This window comes from Pituophis catenifer, unplaced genomic scaffold, assembly GCF_029215685.1.
Source record: "Pituophis catenifer annectens isolate HBS135680 unplaced genomic scaffold, rPitCat1.0.hap2 SCAF_3, whole genome shotgun sequence".
In the NCBI taxonomy this organism is placed as follows: Eukaryota; Metazoa; Chordata; class Lepidosauria; order Squamata; family Colubridae; genus Pituophis; species Pituophis catenifer.
The window spans coordinates 94938611-94952585 of NW_027256883.1; the positions used below are offsets into that span (position 1 = coordinate 94938611).

Genomic DNA, 13975 nt, shown 5'->3' on the forward strand with positions numbered 1-13975 from the left:
TAACTGGGCCTTCATCAAATCCAGAAAAAGATCCAACAGAAGTTCTTCAATTACAGACAAAGAGAGAATAACAAACATAGCAATGTTCTCATTCCATACATTGTAGGAATATCTGAAAAGATCAGGAGAATTGTCAACCAACACAACATACAAGTACACTTTAAACTCAAGAATACACTAAGGGAGAAACTCATCCACCCCAAGGATAAAACATACAGACAAAAAGTGAGCAATGTGATTTATGCAATACAATGCAATGAGACATATGCAGATCTGTACATTGGTGAAACAAAACAACCACTTCACAAGTCCATGGCACAACATAGGAGATCAAACCCATCAGGACAAGATTCAGCAGTCCATTTGCATTTGAAAGCTCTTTTATGACAGCAAAGTTCAAAGTCATCACAACTGATGAAGATTCTTGAATGTTTTGTTCTTCTTCCTCAAGGAAAAAACAGTCCAGTTGCCTCTTGAAAAAGCATTTTTGAGACAACCATATCTACAATTTCTATTATGGTTTAGTAGGTACGTTGTGAATAATTCAAAATTAATTATGTCATATCATTTCTAATGCTATAATATTGTTCAGTACAAAAACAGGCTCTGAGTAAGCAAGATGAAGTATAAACTAGCATATCCTAAAGAAGGTAAAATTGGAAGGCAAAGGAGAAGGGGACGGCAGAGGATGAGATGGTTAGGTAGTGTCATTGACGCAGTGAACATGAATTTGTGAAAACTCCAGGAGACAGTGGCGGATGTGGGGGGGAGGGGGGGCTGGCGTTCTGTAGTCCATGGGTTCATGAAGGACATCAAAAGAAAATAAAATCCTACTATTTTGAAAAGATAGCAGTTTGAAGAGATAAAAGTTTTGAAGAGATATAAAATTTCAGATTGTAAAGTTATTAGAACTCACTGTAATGTAAAATTTAAATCTTCTGTCCCAGCTATGATCTCAGTAAAAAATTCAAATAAAAGAAGCAAACTGGTCCCTAATGAAATTCTGAAATTCATAAACAACCAATATCTTTATTAGGATAAATAAATGAACAAGTTTTGAGTCCTTTGAAATTCATTATTTTGTCATATTCTAGACCCTGAGCAAGTAACAAAAGGGCCAATGGATTCACACCAGCTTTCCTTTCAAAGTATATTGTTTCACAATTCTGTCCACCAGGGGGAACCACACTACATCACTAAACACTAAAATATCTGCAGTATTTCAATCAATATCCTCAATAAACTCAGTCTCATAATATAAATAGTGATTACAGATACTATATATTTACTTCTATATACTTATGTAGTCAGAGGTATGTATAATATAAATCATTATTTTGATATTTATATTTGCTTTCCTGTTAATTCACTGAGCTGAAATTCATGAAATGTTCTCCCTTCCCTTCCCTTCCCTTCCCTTCCCTTCCCTTCCCATTCCACTATGAAGTAAGCCAAACACTTTGAAGTCCAACAGCAAGTTGGAAAAAAAATAGATTAAGGTCTATTTTCAAATAACAAGGTCAAAAACAATGCTTGGATTTTTAAAATGTATTCCTAACATATAATGGGTGTACAAAGTATAATTTCATCTTATTAATAGAGGTAGCACGTCTGTTATCAGGAAACAACCTGATGTTTGTCTACAAACTGATATGCTTTGTGGGGATTGGATAGAAAGGCTTGTATATCATAGCTAGAAAATGGGGATTAGAAGTGTTCTATACTTCTGAAGAATATAAACCAATTCTTAAATTGGCAAGAAATGCACAGTGGGATCTCTTGGAATTGGTACTTTTCAGCTCATAATTAATTCATCCTGTTGATGGCACTCCATATACACAGCCCAAAATAATTTCCATTACACAGACAATACTTTTATCATAATAAAAAAGAAATAGTGAGACACACCAAACAATCAACAACTTTAAAGGTGTAACATTTACAAGAGAATAAGACAGCAACAAAAATTACCTTTCCTGGATATCTTCACCAGGCTAAAATCACAAGCATAGTAAAAAATAATTCACAGAACCAAAGCAACAACTCAACTGCCTCCAGAGGAATTGAATATAAGCACGATTCAGACAACGAAATGCACACACAATGGTCCAAACTCCAAAGGAAGTAGATTACCTACAGAGCATCTTCCAGTCCAATAGAAATCCTGCAACTTTATTAAAAAGTGTTTATCCATATACTGGTACCCTATTGCTAACAAAGGGTATGAAAAAAGAAAAAACTCTCCCATACTGTGCATCAAACACCTATGAGACAACCAACAGACTATTATGAACTCTTGGCATCACTGTAGCACAAAAATCTCAACAAAATCCTATCAAACATTTGAAGCCATAGTCCTAGTAATGAAATAAAAATAGGAGGTGTCCACAACATTCAATGTATGGATTGTAAAAGACATTGTAGGACAGATAAACTGAAAATTGCTAGAATAAATCCTGAAGATCAATTGACTATCAGAAGATATGAAGAATACTCCTTATCTCTCAAGACAGAAACAAATTCCTTTTTTTTGAATAATTTTATTAATAATCATACATGTAAAGAATAAAAGTCAATACCAACTACAAAATATACAAACAAATGTAAAAAAAAAAGGAAAGGAAAAGGGGTATATGAAAAAAGAAAAGAAAGAGAGAAAGAGAAAGAAAAAAGGAATGACTTCCCCTTTCATCCTAGTTAGCTAAAAATAATTTTAACACCTTATCGCCATTTGTAAATAAATAAAACATACTCTCCAGTGGTGGAATTCAAATTTTTTTATGACTGGTTCTGTGGATGTGGCTTGGTGGGCGTGGCAGGGGAAGGATACTGCAAGATTCCCACCCCACTCTGGGGCCAGCCAGAAGTGGTATTTGCTAGTCTTCTGAACTAAAAATTTCTGCTACCGGTTCTTCAGAACCTGTCAGAACCTGCTGAATTTCACCACTGATACTCTCTCTTTCCCCCATATCTCATCTCTTAGATAAGGAAAAAAAGATCTAAAAGAGATGTCAATTTTTATCAGTAAAAATCCAGTCAGGGCAAGCAGATACAACTATTTTCTTCAGAATCTCCTCCCGTAAGCTCATTTAAGTCTAAATACTCTGTCACTTGATCATTGTCAGCAAAAGTCCAGTAAGGCAACAAGATATAACTATTTTCTTCTTTAACCCTAATCAAGCAAGCCAAACTTATAAATCTTTCCTGACTTTTTAAAAAACATTTTTGACCCTCGTCAGAAAAAATTCCAGAGGTAATTTGCTGTTCATCTATGTTTCAAAGCAAAATTTAGAACTTTAACAGTTTTCTCTTGTATCCATAAATAAAATTTATCCTTTTGTTTGTCACTCCTTTTTTTGAAGTTTTATCTTTTTATTAATTTATAATATAAAACACAAAAATAAAAAAGCAAATAATAGGACAAAGAAAGGAGAAAAAGGGGAAAAGAAAAGTGTAGAAAAAAGGGGAAAAAAGAAAGAGAAGGCATTGACTTCAAACTCTGTTTCGTGCAGTAGAATAAGATAGTAGCATCAACTTTTGTTTTTCACTTCTAAGAAAAGTCCTTCGAAATATTAGCCAAGCTGTTTTGTATATCCAGAGAGGGGATGAAAATATCCAAATCAAGTTGCTGATTTAATGTCTTTTCATCTCCTTTAAGGAATAAATCATCCATCAGACCTATTTGTATTGTATCTAAGTCCTCTGTCAAATTTATTTCAAAAACATCCATTGCAGCTCCTTCTTGTTTTACAACTTCACAAGAACATGTCAGTTTTATCAAGTATCTGATCCATTGTCCAAAAGCTTTGTTGAAAGGTATTCAAAAGTTTGCACTAAGGATTTTTACTCTTTCTTTATTCTGTCTCTAGTGTCCAGTTATCAGTTTATAAGGTCTTTTTTCATTAAAAAATGAAAACAATCTCCATTTTCCCATGAGCAAGTATCTTCTAAATAATTCAAAGCTGTAATTCGAATTTCCACTGCCCCCTTAATCCATTATTAACTTTCCAAAATCCATATACTAAGTGCCCTTTTGCTGCATAGTCCCAAAAAAAAAACCTCATATATTTTTAAACTTCCAAAATCAAAATTGCCTTTTAAAAAGGAGGAAACTCATCCAATGAATATAATAGAATCTTGACAGTCTGAAGAATCTTAATCTCTCCAATATGCAAAGAATTAGAAAAAAAACCAAAAGAGGGATTAAGAGATAAGGCTCAGCCAAGAATAGTGTCCATAAAAGCTGATATGCAAGTTTGAGCTTGATGTAAATTCTGACTCTCAACCACTCCACTCATAAATTGACTGTAAAACCTACAGTTTCCATGGTCTACTCATGAGGAATGGAATCACGTGCATAATCTCAAAGATAGTGCCTTTGTTCTGGAGAGTTTATGGTGACTCAGATCCAGCTTTCAGGGACAATTCTGTTCGCAAAGCTATCTTGCTAGCTAACAAAAAACAGCAAGGTATTCACTCACTACAGCACATTTTCAACCAGAATTTCAAATGAGAAACTGATGAGTTAGGCCAAGATAAACCCCAAAACTCTAAGCAAGCTTGGCATGAAGACAAATCAGACATCAAGAGATGAACAGAGATATACTATCTATATGCCATTAATAATTACATGTCAAGAAAGGAAATTAGTAGCCCAGAGTACATCCACCCTAAAAACCAACACCCAGATAAGCAGGAAATAGCCCCAGATAAACAATTTGGGAAGAAACAATGCTCTAATCAAGCAACCATCAAGGAAAAAAAACCACACTCTAATAGACTGACAGGGCTAGGCACTATATATAAATATTCAGGAAGCTTCTTTTTCCCAAGGACTGTGAAACTGGCCTCATAACAAAATGTCCTCAGGAAACCACCAAGCTCAAAGCACACCAGGAATCCATCATATGATCTTAAGTTAAGATCTAGCAATGCAGCAATGGCAGTGTTTGCTAATCATGTCAAAGTGCTGAAAGTGGTTAGATCAAAAACAGATTGTCAAGAACTCCGTAAGAATGGCAAATTAAATTCAATGCAAACAAACTTAGGTGTGTATTGACATAAAAATCCAGATTTTACCAATATATTAATATGAGCTGACAGAAAAATAATTTAAATTCAAATCAAAATGTCAATCCAGTATAAAGCTGGTGTTAAAAAGAAAATTCTGCATTTGAAATTGTATAAAAAAAAAGATATGCAAAGTACACTAAACTCTGGAACATTTAACTTCTCTTTCAAAGATCCCAATTTCCCTCTAGACTATTCTGACTATTCTGAATATAGTTTGATGGTTTTCCTCTAAACTGGGGATTATTTTGTCTAGGGCAGCATATTTAGGACATCTCAAATACCGTAGTTCTGAAGATATACTTTTGGAAGTTGTAAAACTGACCCCAGAATAAATCAGACGTCTCTGGAATGTTCCATCCTGAAAGGCTAAATTTTGCACAACACTACACATTTATTTTTAGACCACAGTTGAAGTACTCTATACAATTCTTCATCTAACTTAAAGGCCATTATAAAGGTTTTGATTTGATCTGATATACAGGCCGTCCTCCACTTATAACTACAATTGAACCCCGAATTGCAAGGTTGACTCAGCCTTCCATCCTTTCAAAGGTAGGTGAAATGAGGACCCAGATTGTGGGGGGCAATAAGCTGACTTTGCATAAATATACAAAAGTATGAAGGCTATTGCTTAACGCATTGTAAGCTGCCCTGAGTCTCCGGAGAAGGGCGGAATATAAATTAAAGCAAAAAAAAAAAAAAAAGGTAGTTGTTAAGTGAGTCACAACGATTTTATAATATTTTTTGTCAGGGTTGTTAAGTGAATCACTTCAACTGGGAAGGTCACAAATGGCAATCATGTGACTCTGGGTTGCGGCAACCATTATAAATACACACCAGTTGCCAAGTGCCCAAAGAGTTTTGATTTGATTTTGTGGGATTGCTGCAAGAGTTGTAAGTGCAAGGACCACTTGAAGGTCACTTTTTCAGTGCTACTGTAATTTTGTACAATTGCTAAAAAAATGATTGTAAATCAAGAATTACTTATACGTAATTCTGGGACCTATAGAAGACTATAAAACTAAGAAAGGTGCAAAACAGTGTAAACAAATTATCATGTACCAGCTTCCCTGTAATAAAAAAAGAGCACAAGAGCAATTTGGACTCTTTAGCCTGACACAAAAGAAAGTAAAGTGAGAAATGATAGAAGCTCATAAAATGATGCATGGCACAGATAACATAGGAAGAGTGGTGCTTTTTTTCTCCTATTGTCAAGGTATCAGTGTCATCCACTTTAATTTACATCATGGAGAAGTGAGACTGAAGGAAGGGAAGAATGGAATGGAATGGAATGGAATGGAATGGAATGGAATGGAATGGAATGGAATAGAATAGATTTTTTTATTGGCCAAGTGTGATTGGGCACACAAGGAATTTGTCTTGGTGCATACGCTCTTAGTGTACCTAAAAGAAAAGATACGTTCATCAAGAATCATAAGGTACAACAATAACACATAGTGTTTAAAATATCACAGGATCACAAGAAAATTTGGATTAGGCCAGGGGTGGGCAAATATGGCCCCTTTATGACCTGTGGACTTCAACTCCCAGAATTCCTGAGCCAGCTTGGCTGTCTCAGGAATTCTGGGAGTTGAAGTCCACAGGTTGTAAAAGGGCCACAGTTGCCCACCCCTGGATTAGGCAAATGCAGTATTGGATAATAGAATTTTAAAGGACATTTTTGCTTGTAGCAATATAAACAGAGACTCTACATATGCTCTTTGCTGAACAGAATCAAATAAACTTCAGGAGCTAGAATATGCAGCATTACAGTCTAACCACCAAGTTACAGAAAATAAATGAAAGGTGCAAAAATGCATGCTAAACTTGGACAATTAAAGAGAGTAGGTTGCCAACCAACCAAAGTCAAAACACACAATCATTTGTAGAGGCAAATGAAGTTAAATTAAAATAAAATGATTATATTGAATTTGTTTATAAACAGGATTATAAAACAACAGAAACATTTGTAGAGAATTAACACATTCAGGAACTGATTCATTAGAAAATGAGATACAGCTGTTAAACCAGCTATCAAACAAAACAGCACTATTTGTAGATGAAATATCCTGTGAATTGTTTAAAGTTGAAATTAAAATGTAACAGTTAGATGAAAACAAATACTAACCTAAAAAACCACGGCCTAGCAAAGATTAGTGCATTTGTTAGAGTCCTTGGGAAATACATTTGTACTGGAATTTGGTAAATGTATAAATAAACTCACAATGAAAAAGTTGGATATTATTTCAATAATTGTTTACATCAGCAAAGTTTTCTTTACAAATTACATTTACAACATGCATGGAGAAAGACTTTAATTGTATAGATCAAGATGGAACGTGGAAGATAATTGATTTTTTCTTGATTAAATCAGATTATCCTTTGTGTCAGCCTCCGCCTTTTTATTGCTTGATTGCTCAGCTGCCATTGTAAGAGGGGGGAGGGGGGAGCTATTTGAATGTCTGGGAGGGGGGAAGTGAGCTGGTGGAGAAGAGGGGAGAAAGTTTTCCTCAGCGTTTTCTATGCAGCTGGAAAAACGCTGATAACCACTCAAGGTCAACCGTCCTGGCATACCAGGAGGATGGCACCATCGGAAGCTGCACCCCACATGACCCCTGGGGAGGATGTGGATTGGATAATCCTGACTGGACGATTGGGGGGAGGGTTTTAAGGATGCTTTCTATATGTGATTTTCGCGCCTATTGCCTCAGACTTTGCTTTTCTTCGGTTGCATTCAGTTCATACTCAGTAAAAGTACCTTTCTCTATGAAAATGGAGTCGGGGGTTTTTCTTTCTTGAGTACTGAAGGGAGGCACACCTGACACTTTGTTATAGTGATCAGAAATCCATTCTAAGAAATGAATTCAGAGAAACATAGTTCTGAAAGGAAGGGAATAAGATAAGTGCAAATTGTTACCTGTTTAACTTATACAGCAAATACAAGAATGGCAGGACTGAACAGATGGCATCTAAAATGGAAATTGAAACACTAACAATTTGAACTATTCCATAAAGTCATAATAAAGATTTAGAGGAATTTATTATCAGTGTAGAAATGGAAAGTAAAACTTTAGGTTTGGATTAAATATTAAAAAGACAAAGATAATGTAAATCAGAAGGCAATTATTGACAAAGAAATGAACCTAGTTAATAATTCCCTTTACTTGACTCAAGAACATATAAAGATGATTAATGTGTTGAAGTAAAAATATTACTCATAGGGAGGAAAGTTCATAACAGATATAGTTTATGAATGTATGGCATTAAATTGGACTTCAGGAAAGTTATGAGAAAGAAGATAGACACCTATAAATTATGGTTTTGGAGGTGATGATGATGATGATGATAATGATAATGATGATGATATCATGAACTGCAAAAAAATCGGGATCATTCAGCACCTGATCCTTAATGAAATAAAAGTTAACTATTCCCTTGAGATTAGGATCATTCAACAGAAACTTACACTAAAGATGGCAGGAATTTGTCCATTCAGTTGGCTGGGGCCTGGCATGATCCAATGGTACTGTAATAAACAGCCATGCATATTGGTGGTATACAATAATTGTACAATAAATGTTAACAAAAAAAAAGTTTTTAAAAATGCAGTAGCAAGCAAAACTATATTGTCAATGGAATGGTTGCATCTTACATATACCTCCTGTTCTTTTACAGATGTGCTCTTTTGTAGTATTATTTTAATACTGAGATAGCAAAACATAGGTTTTAAATTCTAGTATAGTAGGTGGTATCCATTTCCTGCACCTGCTGGGAGTGAAACAAGGGTAGGAAACTACAGTTCCCAAATATCCTTATTTTCCAGTCTGCAATCTATTTTTTTCCACTTTATGAAAGATATTATTTATATGTCTGGGCAATTCTATCCACTTGCCAAACACAGGAATTTGCTTCAACTGCCATAATATAAACCACTATTTCCACAGCTGAAGTGGATTTAAAGAAATAGACTTTCCATAATAAAAACAAACCATTAACTTCTTTTAAGTCAGATAACATAGTAACACTGTTCAATCTGCCTGGGAACAAAATCTGTAGCAGCTTAATTCTGAAAGCTGCAAATATGACTGCTGGAAGCTAGACAATCCTGGCTTACTTAATAATGCCATCTTCTTGATACATCTGAAATTAACCAAAGGTTGAAGTCAAACCCAACATGCTAAACTAAAATGTGTCTACTTTATGGTTCCCTCTATTATACAAATGCAGCCACTCAGGAGAATAACAAAGGATTTTGTTTTTTAAAGGAAGAGCCTAGAACTCAGTAACTGCTTTATACACATAAGACCCCAAATTCAAACTCCAATTAAATTAGCAAACATATGAAAGTGTACCAGAATATAATTGTTTACAATTTTGTACAAGAAAAACAGTTGATCTGTTATATGTGACTTCTGAAATGTATGGAACAGACTTTGAAAGGAGTCAGTTTAATGTAGTGGTTAAGGTACCAGACTAGAAACTGGGAGACTGTGTTCCAGTCCTGCCTTATGCACAAAGCCAGCTGGATTGATCTTGGGCCAGTCACTCTCCCTTAGCCCTAGGAAGGAAGCAGTGGTAAGCCACTTCCAAAAAGCCTTGCCAAAAAAACTGCAGGGATTAGTCCAGGCAGTTGCCAAAAGTCAAAACTGACATGTAGGCACCAAAACAACAACAAAAGAAACCTTCAAGAGAATGTAAATATATAATCATAATGTTATTTTGTTTGGGGACCCCAATACCATTCAACAATCACTTCTATCCTTGCAAACCATTCCTGCTTCTTTTTTGAGGCTCTCCATCCATCAATGATTTTTTCAGTCTTCCTGTTTCTATCAATTCATTTGCTCTCATTTTAATATATTTTGTTTTGCAATTTGTCACATATTTGCTTTATATGATGAAACCATGCTTGTGTATTTATTTCATAATAATTACTTACCTTATATTCATTTTGGTATTTATTCATCTCCCATTCATTCTTGACCTTGTCTCTTCCTGTTTTACTACACATACTTAAATAATCTGTTTATATTTCAGATAATCTATTTACCCAACTTTCATTTGCATATAAAAAAGCTTTCTCACCATAGATCTGTCCAAGTTCTTAAACCGAAAAGCAGTGGGCAGATAATTGACATACATTTTGAAATAAGTACCAATACTTTAGTTACCTTAAAAAAACTTCCTCTCTCATCAAGGGACTGGGGTTCCATGGCAGAAGTTGACATTTTCTCTGGGAAAGAAAGCCCTAATGAACTAAAAACAGAGACATATTTAATGGTTACTCTGGGCTATTGGAAATTCCTTTCCAAGCCACAGAAACAGTCACAACATCATTTTTGCCAAGCTTTTTTCCATTAACAACACAGTACCATTTCTTTCCTACCAGAGCCTTTAATGTATCTTTTTGACCTATTATTTCCTGTGAATCACACTTTAAGGACAGTGCTACTGGCATTTTCCCCTCTCCACAAACACACCCATATATTGTTTTTGGTTGAAGTCTGATAGGCTCATTGTGAAAGAATACAAAGGCTTAATAGTTGCTTATTTGCTAGATCTCAGTCTTAACTGAACAAATACAACAGATTTACTAAAATTCTACATGTAGTACAACATAATCTTTTCCTTTTTAAAAACATATTTTATTAGGTTTCATTATAAGATAAAAACAGAAAAGAAAATAGTTAAGAGAACTAAGGGAAAGAGAGAAGTGCAAGGGGGAAACATATTTAATTTCTAATTTTCAGTGCAGTAAAATGCAAAAAAATTACAACCTCAACCTTTGCTTTACATTTCACAACATTTCAAGCAATTTCTAAAATAACAAAATTGGTCTGATCATCAAAACCTAAAATCAAATTTTCAGTTTTTTCAGTTTTGAGAAAAAACACATAAATAAAGCATTGAAATGCTAAACCTGTACATCCTTAGCTACTTCCACTGCAAATTCTTTGGCAAACAGACTTGTAGTGCTTATCTAAATGAAGGTTTTAAAAACACAAACAAGGCTTTATCTGTGAATATATATTTGTCCAGAAGACTTAAGAGTCTTCATTTCAGTAATAATTTACCATCAGGCAGAAATTATAATATCAGGTTATTAGCTATTAGGAGCATCTTTTCCAGCCATCAGATTTTTATTAATGGCATAATCTTGTGCAAGTTGCAGGTTACCTCATCAGATTCCTTCTGATTGTCTAGCATTATAGACTAAAACGGCTCTCCTCCTCTTACTGTGCAGCAAGATTTCAAGCTTTACCAATACAGTACCTCAGTGCCACCAAGACATTATTGTTTATAACAAAACAAAGTTTAAAAAAGTATTCTCTATTCCCTTGATCTAGTAATTCCTAAACACTATCCAGGTACAGCAAAAACTGTAGAAATTAATTTCTACATGGGGAAGGTCATAGTTAACAAAAAATACCCAATTACTATATCAAAAATTGTGTTTTAAAGGCAATGGGCATGTTTCTTTGTTGTTTAAAGAGGTATATCTTTATTTTAACCTTGACAATTTTCTTTTGAAGTCATTTCTTTTGCAGCAGTCAACTGACAGTCTATTTCAAGCACAGAGCTGATATAGTTTCACACTAGATTACTTTGAAACTCCAGGAGCCAAAATACAGGAACTGTCTATGGTGCCAATACTTAGTAACTCCCTTAGTTCAATTGTTGTCATTGTGTTAGTCCAGCTGTATTTGTAAAGATTTGTAGGGCTAGGGCTTGGGGGGGGGGGAGTCCAACTTCTGCAAATGGTAAGAAAAAGATTTTGTTCATTTTTACAAAATAGAAGAGGGCATTATGTACAGGATCACTGATGATCACAACACAATGCAATAGAGGGAGAACTTGCTAGTTACCTGATTTTATATATTGCATTCTTTGACTTTCAAAAAACTTTCTTGAAACTGATGTTTCATAAAAGAAATAATCAAAATCATTATTTGCTTAGGGTTTGAGGGACAATATAAGTAGCGAGTGGTAATTTTAGATTTTAAAAAAACCTGCAAGTGAGAGAAGTAATTCAAAGTGCTAGTGGTGTCCTATAAGTCCTCCATGGCATAGATTATCTGGTGGACCAAATTTCTCCTATTGTATCTGCTCATCTGATAAGATATGACAGAGCACACATGCTCCAGGTCCCATCTTTAAAACAGTGCCATCTGATGGGACTGCCTTCTCTGTCACAGTGCCTGCCCTCTGGAATCATGTGCATTTCCCACTTCTTTAGTCAGGTGATTTTTATATTAGTTACAGTTTATTGCCTCTTTTATTTTTATCCTGTATTGGTTGTGCTTTTAATTGTAGCCACCCAAAGTCCTCTGAGTTGCATGGTTTATACATGTGATTAGCAAATAAATAAATAAATGTTTCCCACTGTTGAAGCTGACTTTTTTTCCTCAGTGGCTCCATATTTACACATATATTAACCACAATATCTATTCAGCTGCTTCTATGTACTTGTTGATCTCTCTGCAATTTTTTTTTATTACAGATGAATATGTACAATTACCATAAAATGGCACAATGTGATATGAGAAAAACTAAGTCAGTATTAGGATGAGAGCAAAGTACTGCGAATCTAATTTGCAGTTCTTTATAGTTATCAGTCATTGCTGCAGGAATCAAACCTAATTTCAGCATTTTATTTACCAGAGTAAATCTTCAAGTATCAGGTACATTTAAGAATTTTAATACATAGTTTTGAAGTGGTAGTAAGTTTCCCTGATGAGCCTGCAGTGTGATTCTTTAATATCAATATAAATATTAAGAGAAACAGGTTTTATGAATAATCTCTTTTCTCTCTCTCAAGAGTTGTGCACATAATAGGTACTACTGCATTAAACCATGACTATTGCTACAAACATGCAATTGTTCTATGCAAGTTGATATGCAGCACGGCCTTTAATCAGACACAGAGCAATCTTTGTGGAAACAAATCTGTGCACTGAGTATCTCAAACTATGAGGTTATTACAGTATAACAATCTGATGCTCTAAATTGTGATATGAAGGCTTAAGAACATGCTATATGTTCATGTTGTTTAGCAATTGCTTTTATATATGTTTTCTTCTCTTTTTCCTTGTTTTCTGGTCATAATTAGCTGCTGTATCTAAGCTGATGAGAAAATCATTTTAGTACTGCTTCAAACCAGAGGGCTCTTGCAAAGTTACTTCAAATCTCACTTTAAATAAGGAAATTAGAATTTGCTAAATTGAATTAAAGCAACTACTGTATATAGAAAAAATAGGAAGTGGGGCATACAACTTAAGGCGTACAGGTAGTCATCAATTAATGAATCTAATGGGAAACAGCAACTCCATTGCAAAGCAACACAGTCATTAAGTGAAATGTCCTATGACTGCTTTAATTAAACACAATTATAAGTACACTTATATTTTGCCCTCTCTAAGGTTACCTTTCCAGTACTTTTGGACAGGGTCGGTGGGCTCCAGGTCCTCTCTATTAAACACTGCAGTCTTATGTGACCGAGGAAGCATGTGCCTTCTCTGCCACAGCCCTGTCTGGAAGAGCATCCCCCTTACCCCAGAGGTACATATGACTCCCACTGTCCAAGTCATCCACATCTCTTAAGGCTCTATTTCCAAGCCTGGAGATAGGATGTTTGTCAAGCCCTGTTGTTGTTGATATTATAATTGTTATAATTATATGATACGTTTTTTCCCAGGCTGGGAAAATTCTTAAATTATGTATTTTAAATGGAAGCTGCCCATAGCCTTTTGGACTCAATCAGTCTCAAAATTCAATAAATTAAATGAATATAACTAAAATAGAAATATAAAAGCTTATACTGTATTTGTTATACTCATAAGCATATATATTGGGATATATACACTTCTATCCCACATTTTATTCAGATAGCTTGCATAGCTCT

General features: G+C 34.7%; 1 protein-coding gene across 1 annotated transcript in view; it reads right to left on the reverse strand.

Moving 5' to 3' along the window:
• RIN2 (Ras and Rab interactor 2) overlaps positions 1-10325 on the reverse strand; it is a 53426-nt gene extending 43101 nt beyond the window's left edge. Inside the window, exon 1 of the mRNA XM_070939137.1 lies at positions 10245-10325. Coding sequence (XP_070795238.1) covers positions 10245-10301 — 57 coding nt within the window. The 5' untranslated portion in view covers positions 10302-10325. The remainder of the gene's footprint in view (positions 1-10244) is intronic.
• Positions 10326-13975: the final 3650 nt, after the last annotated feature.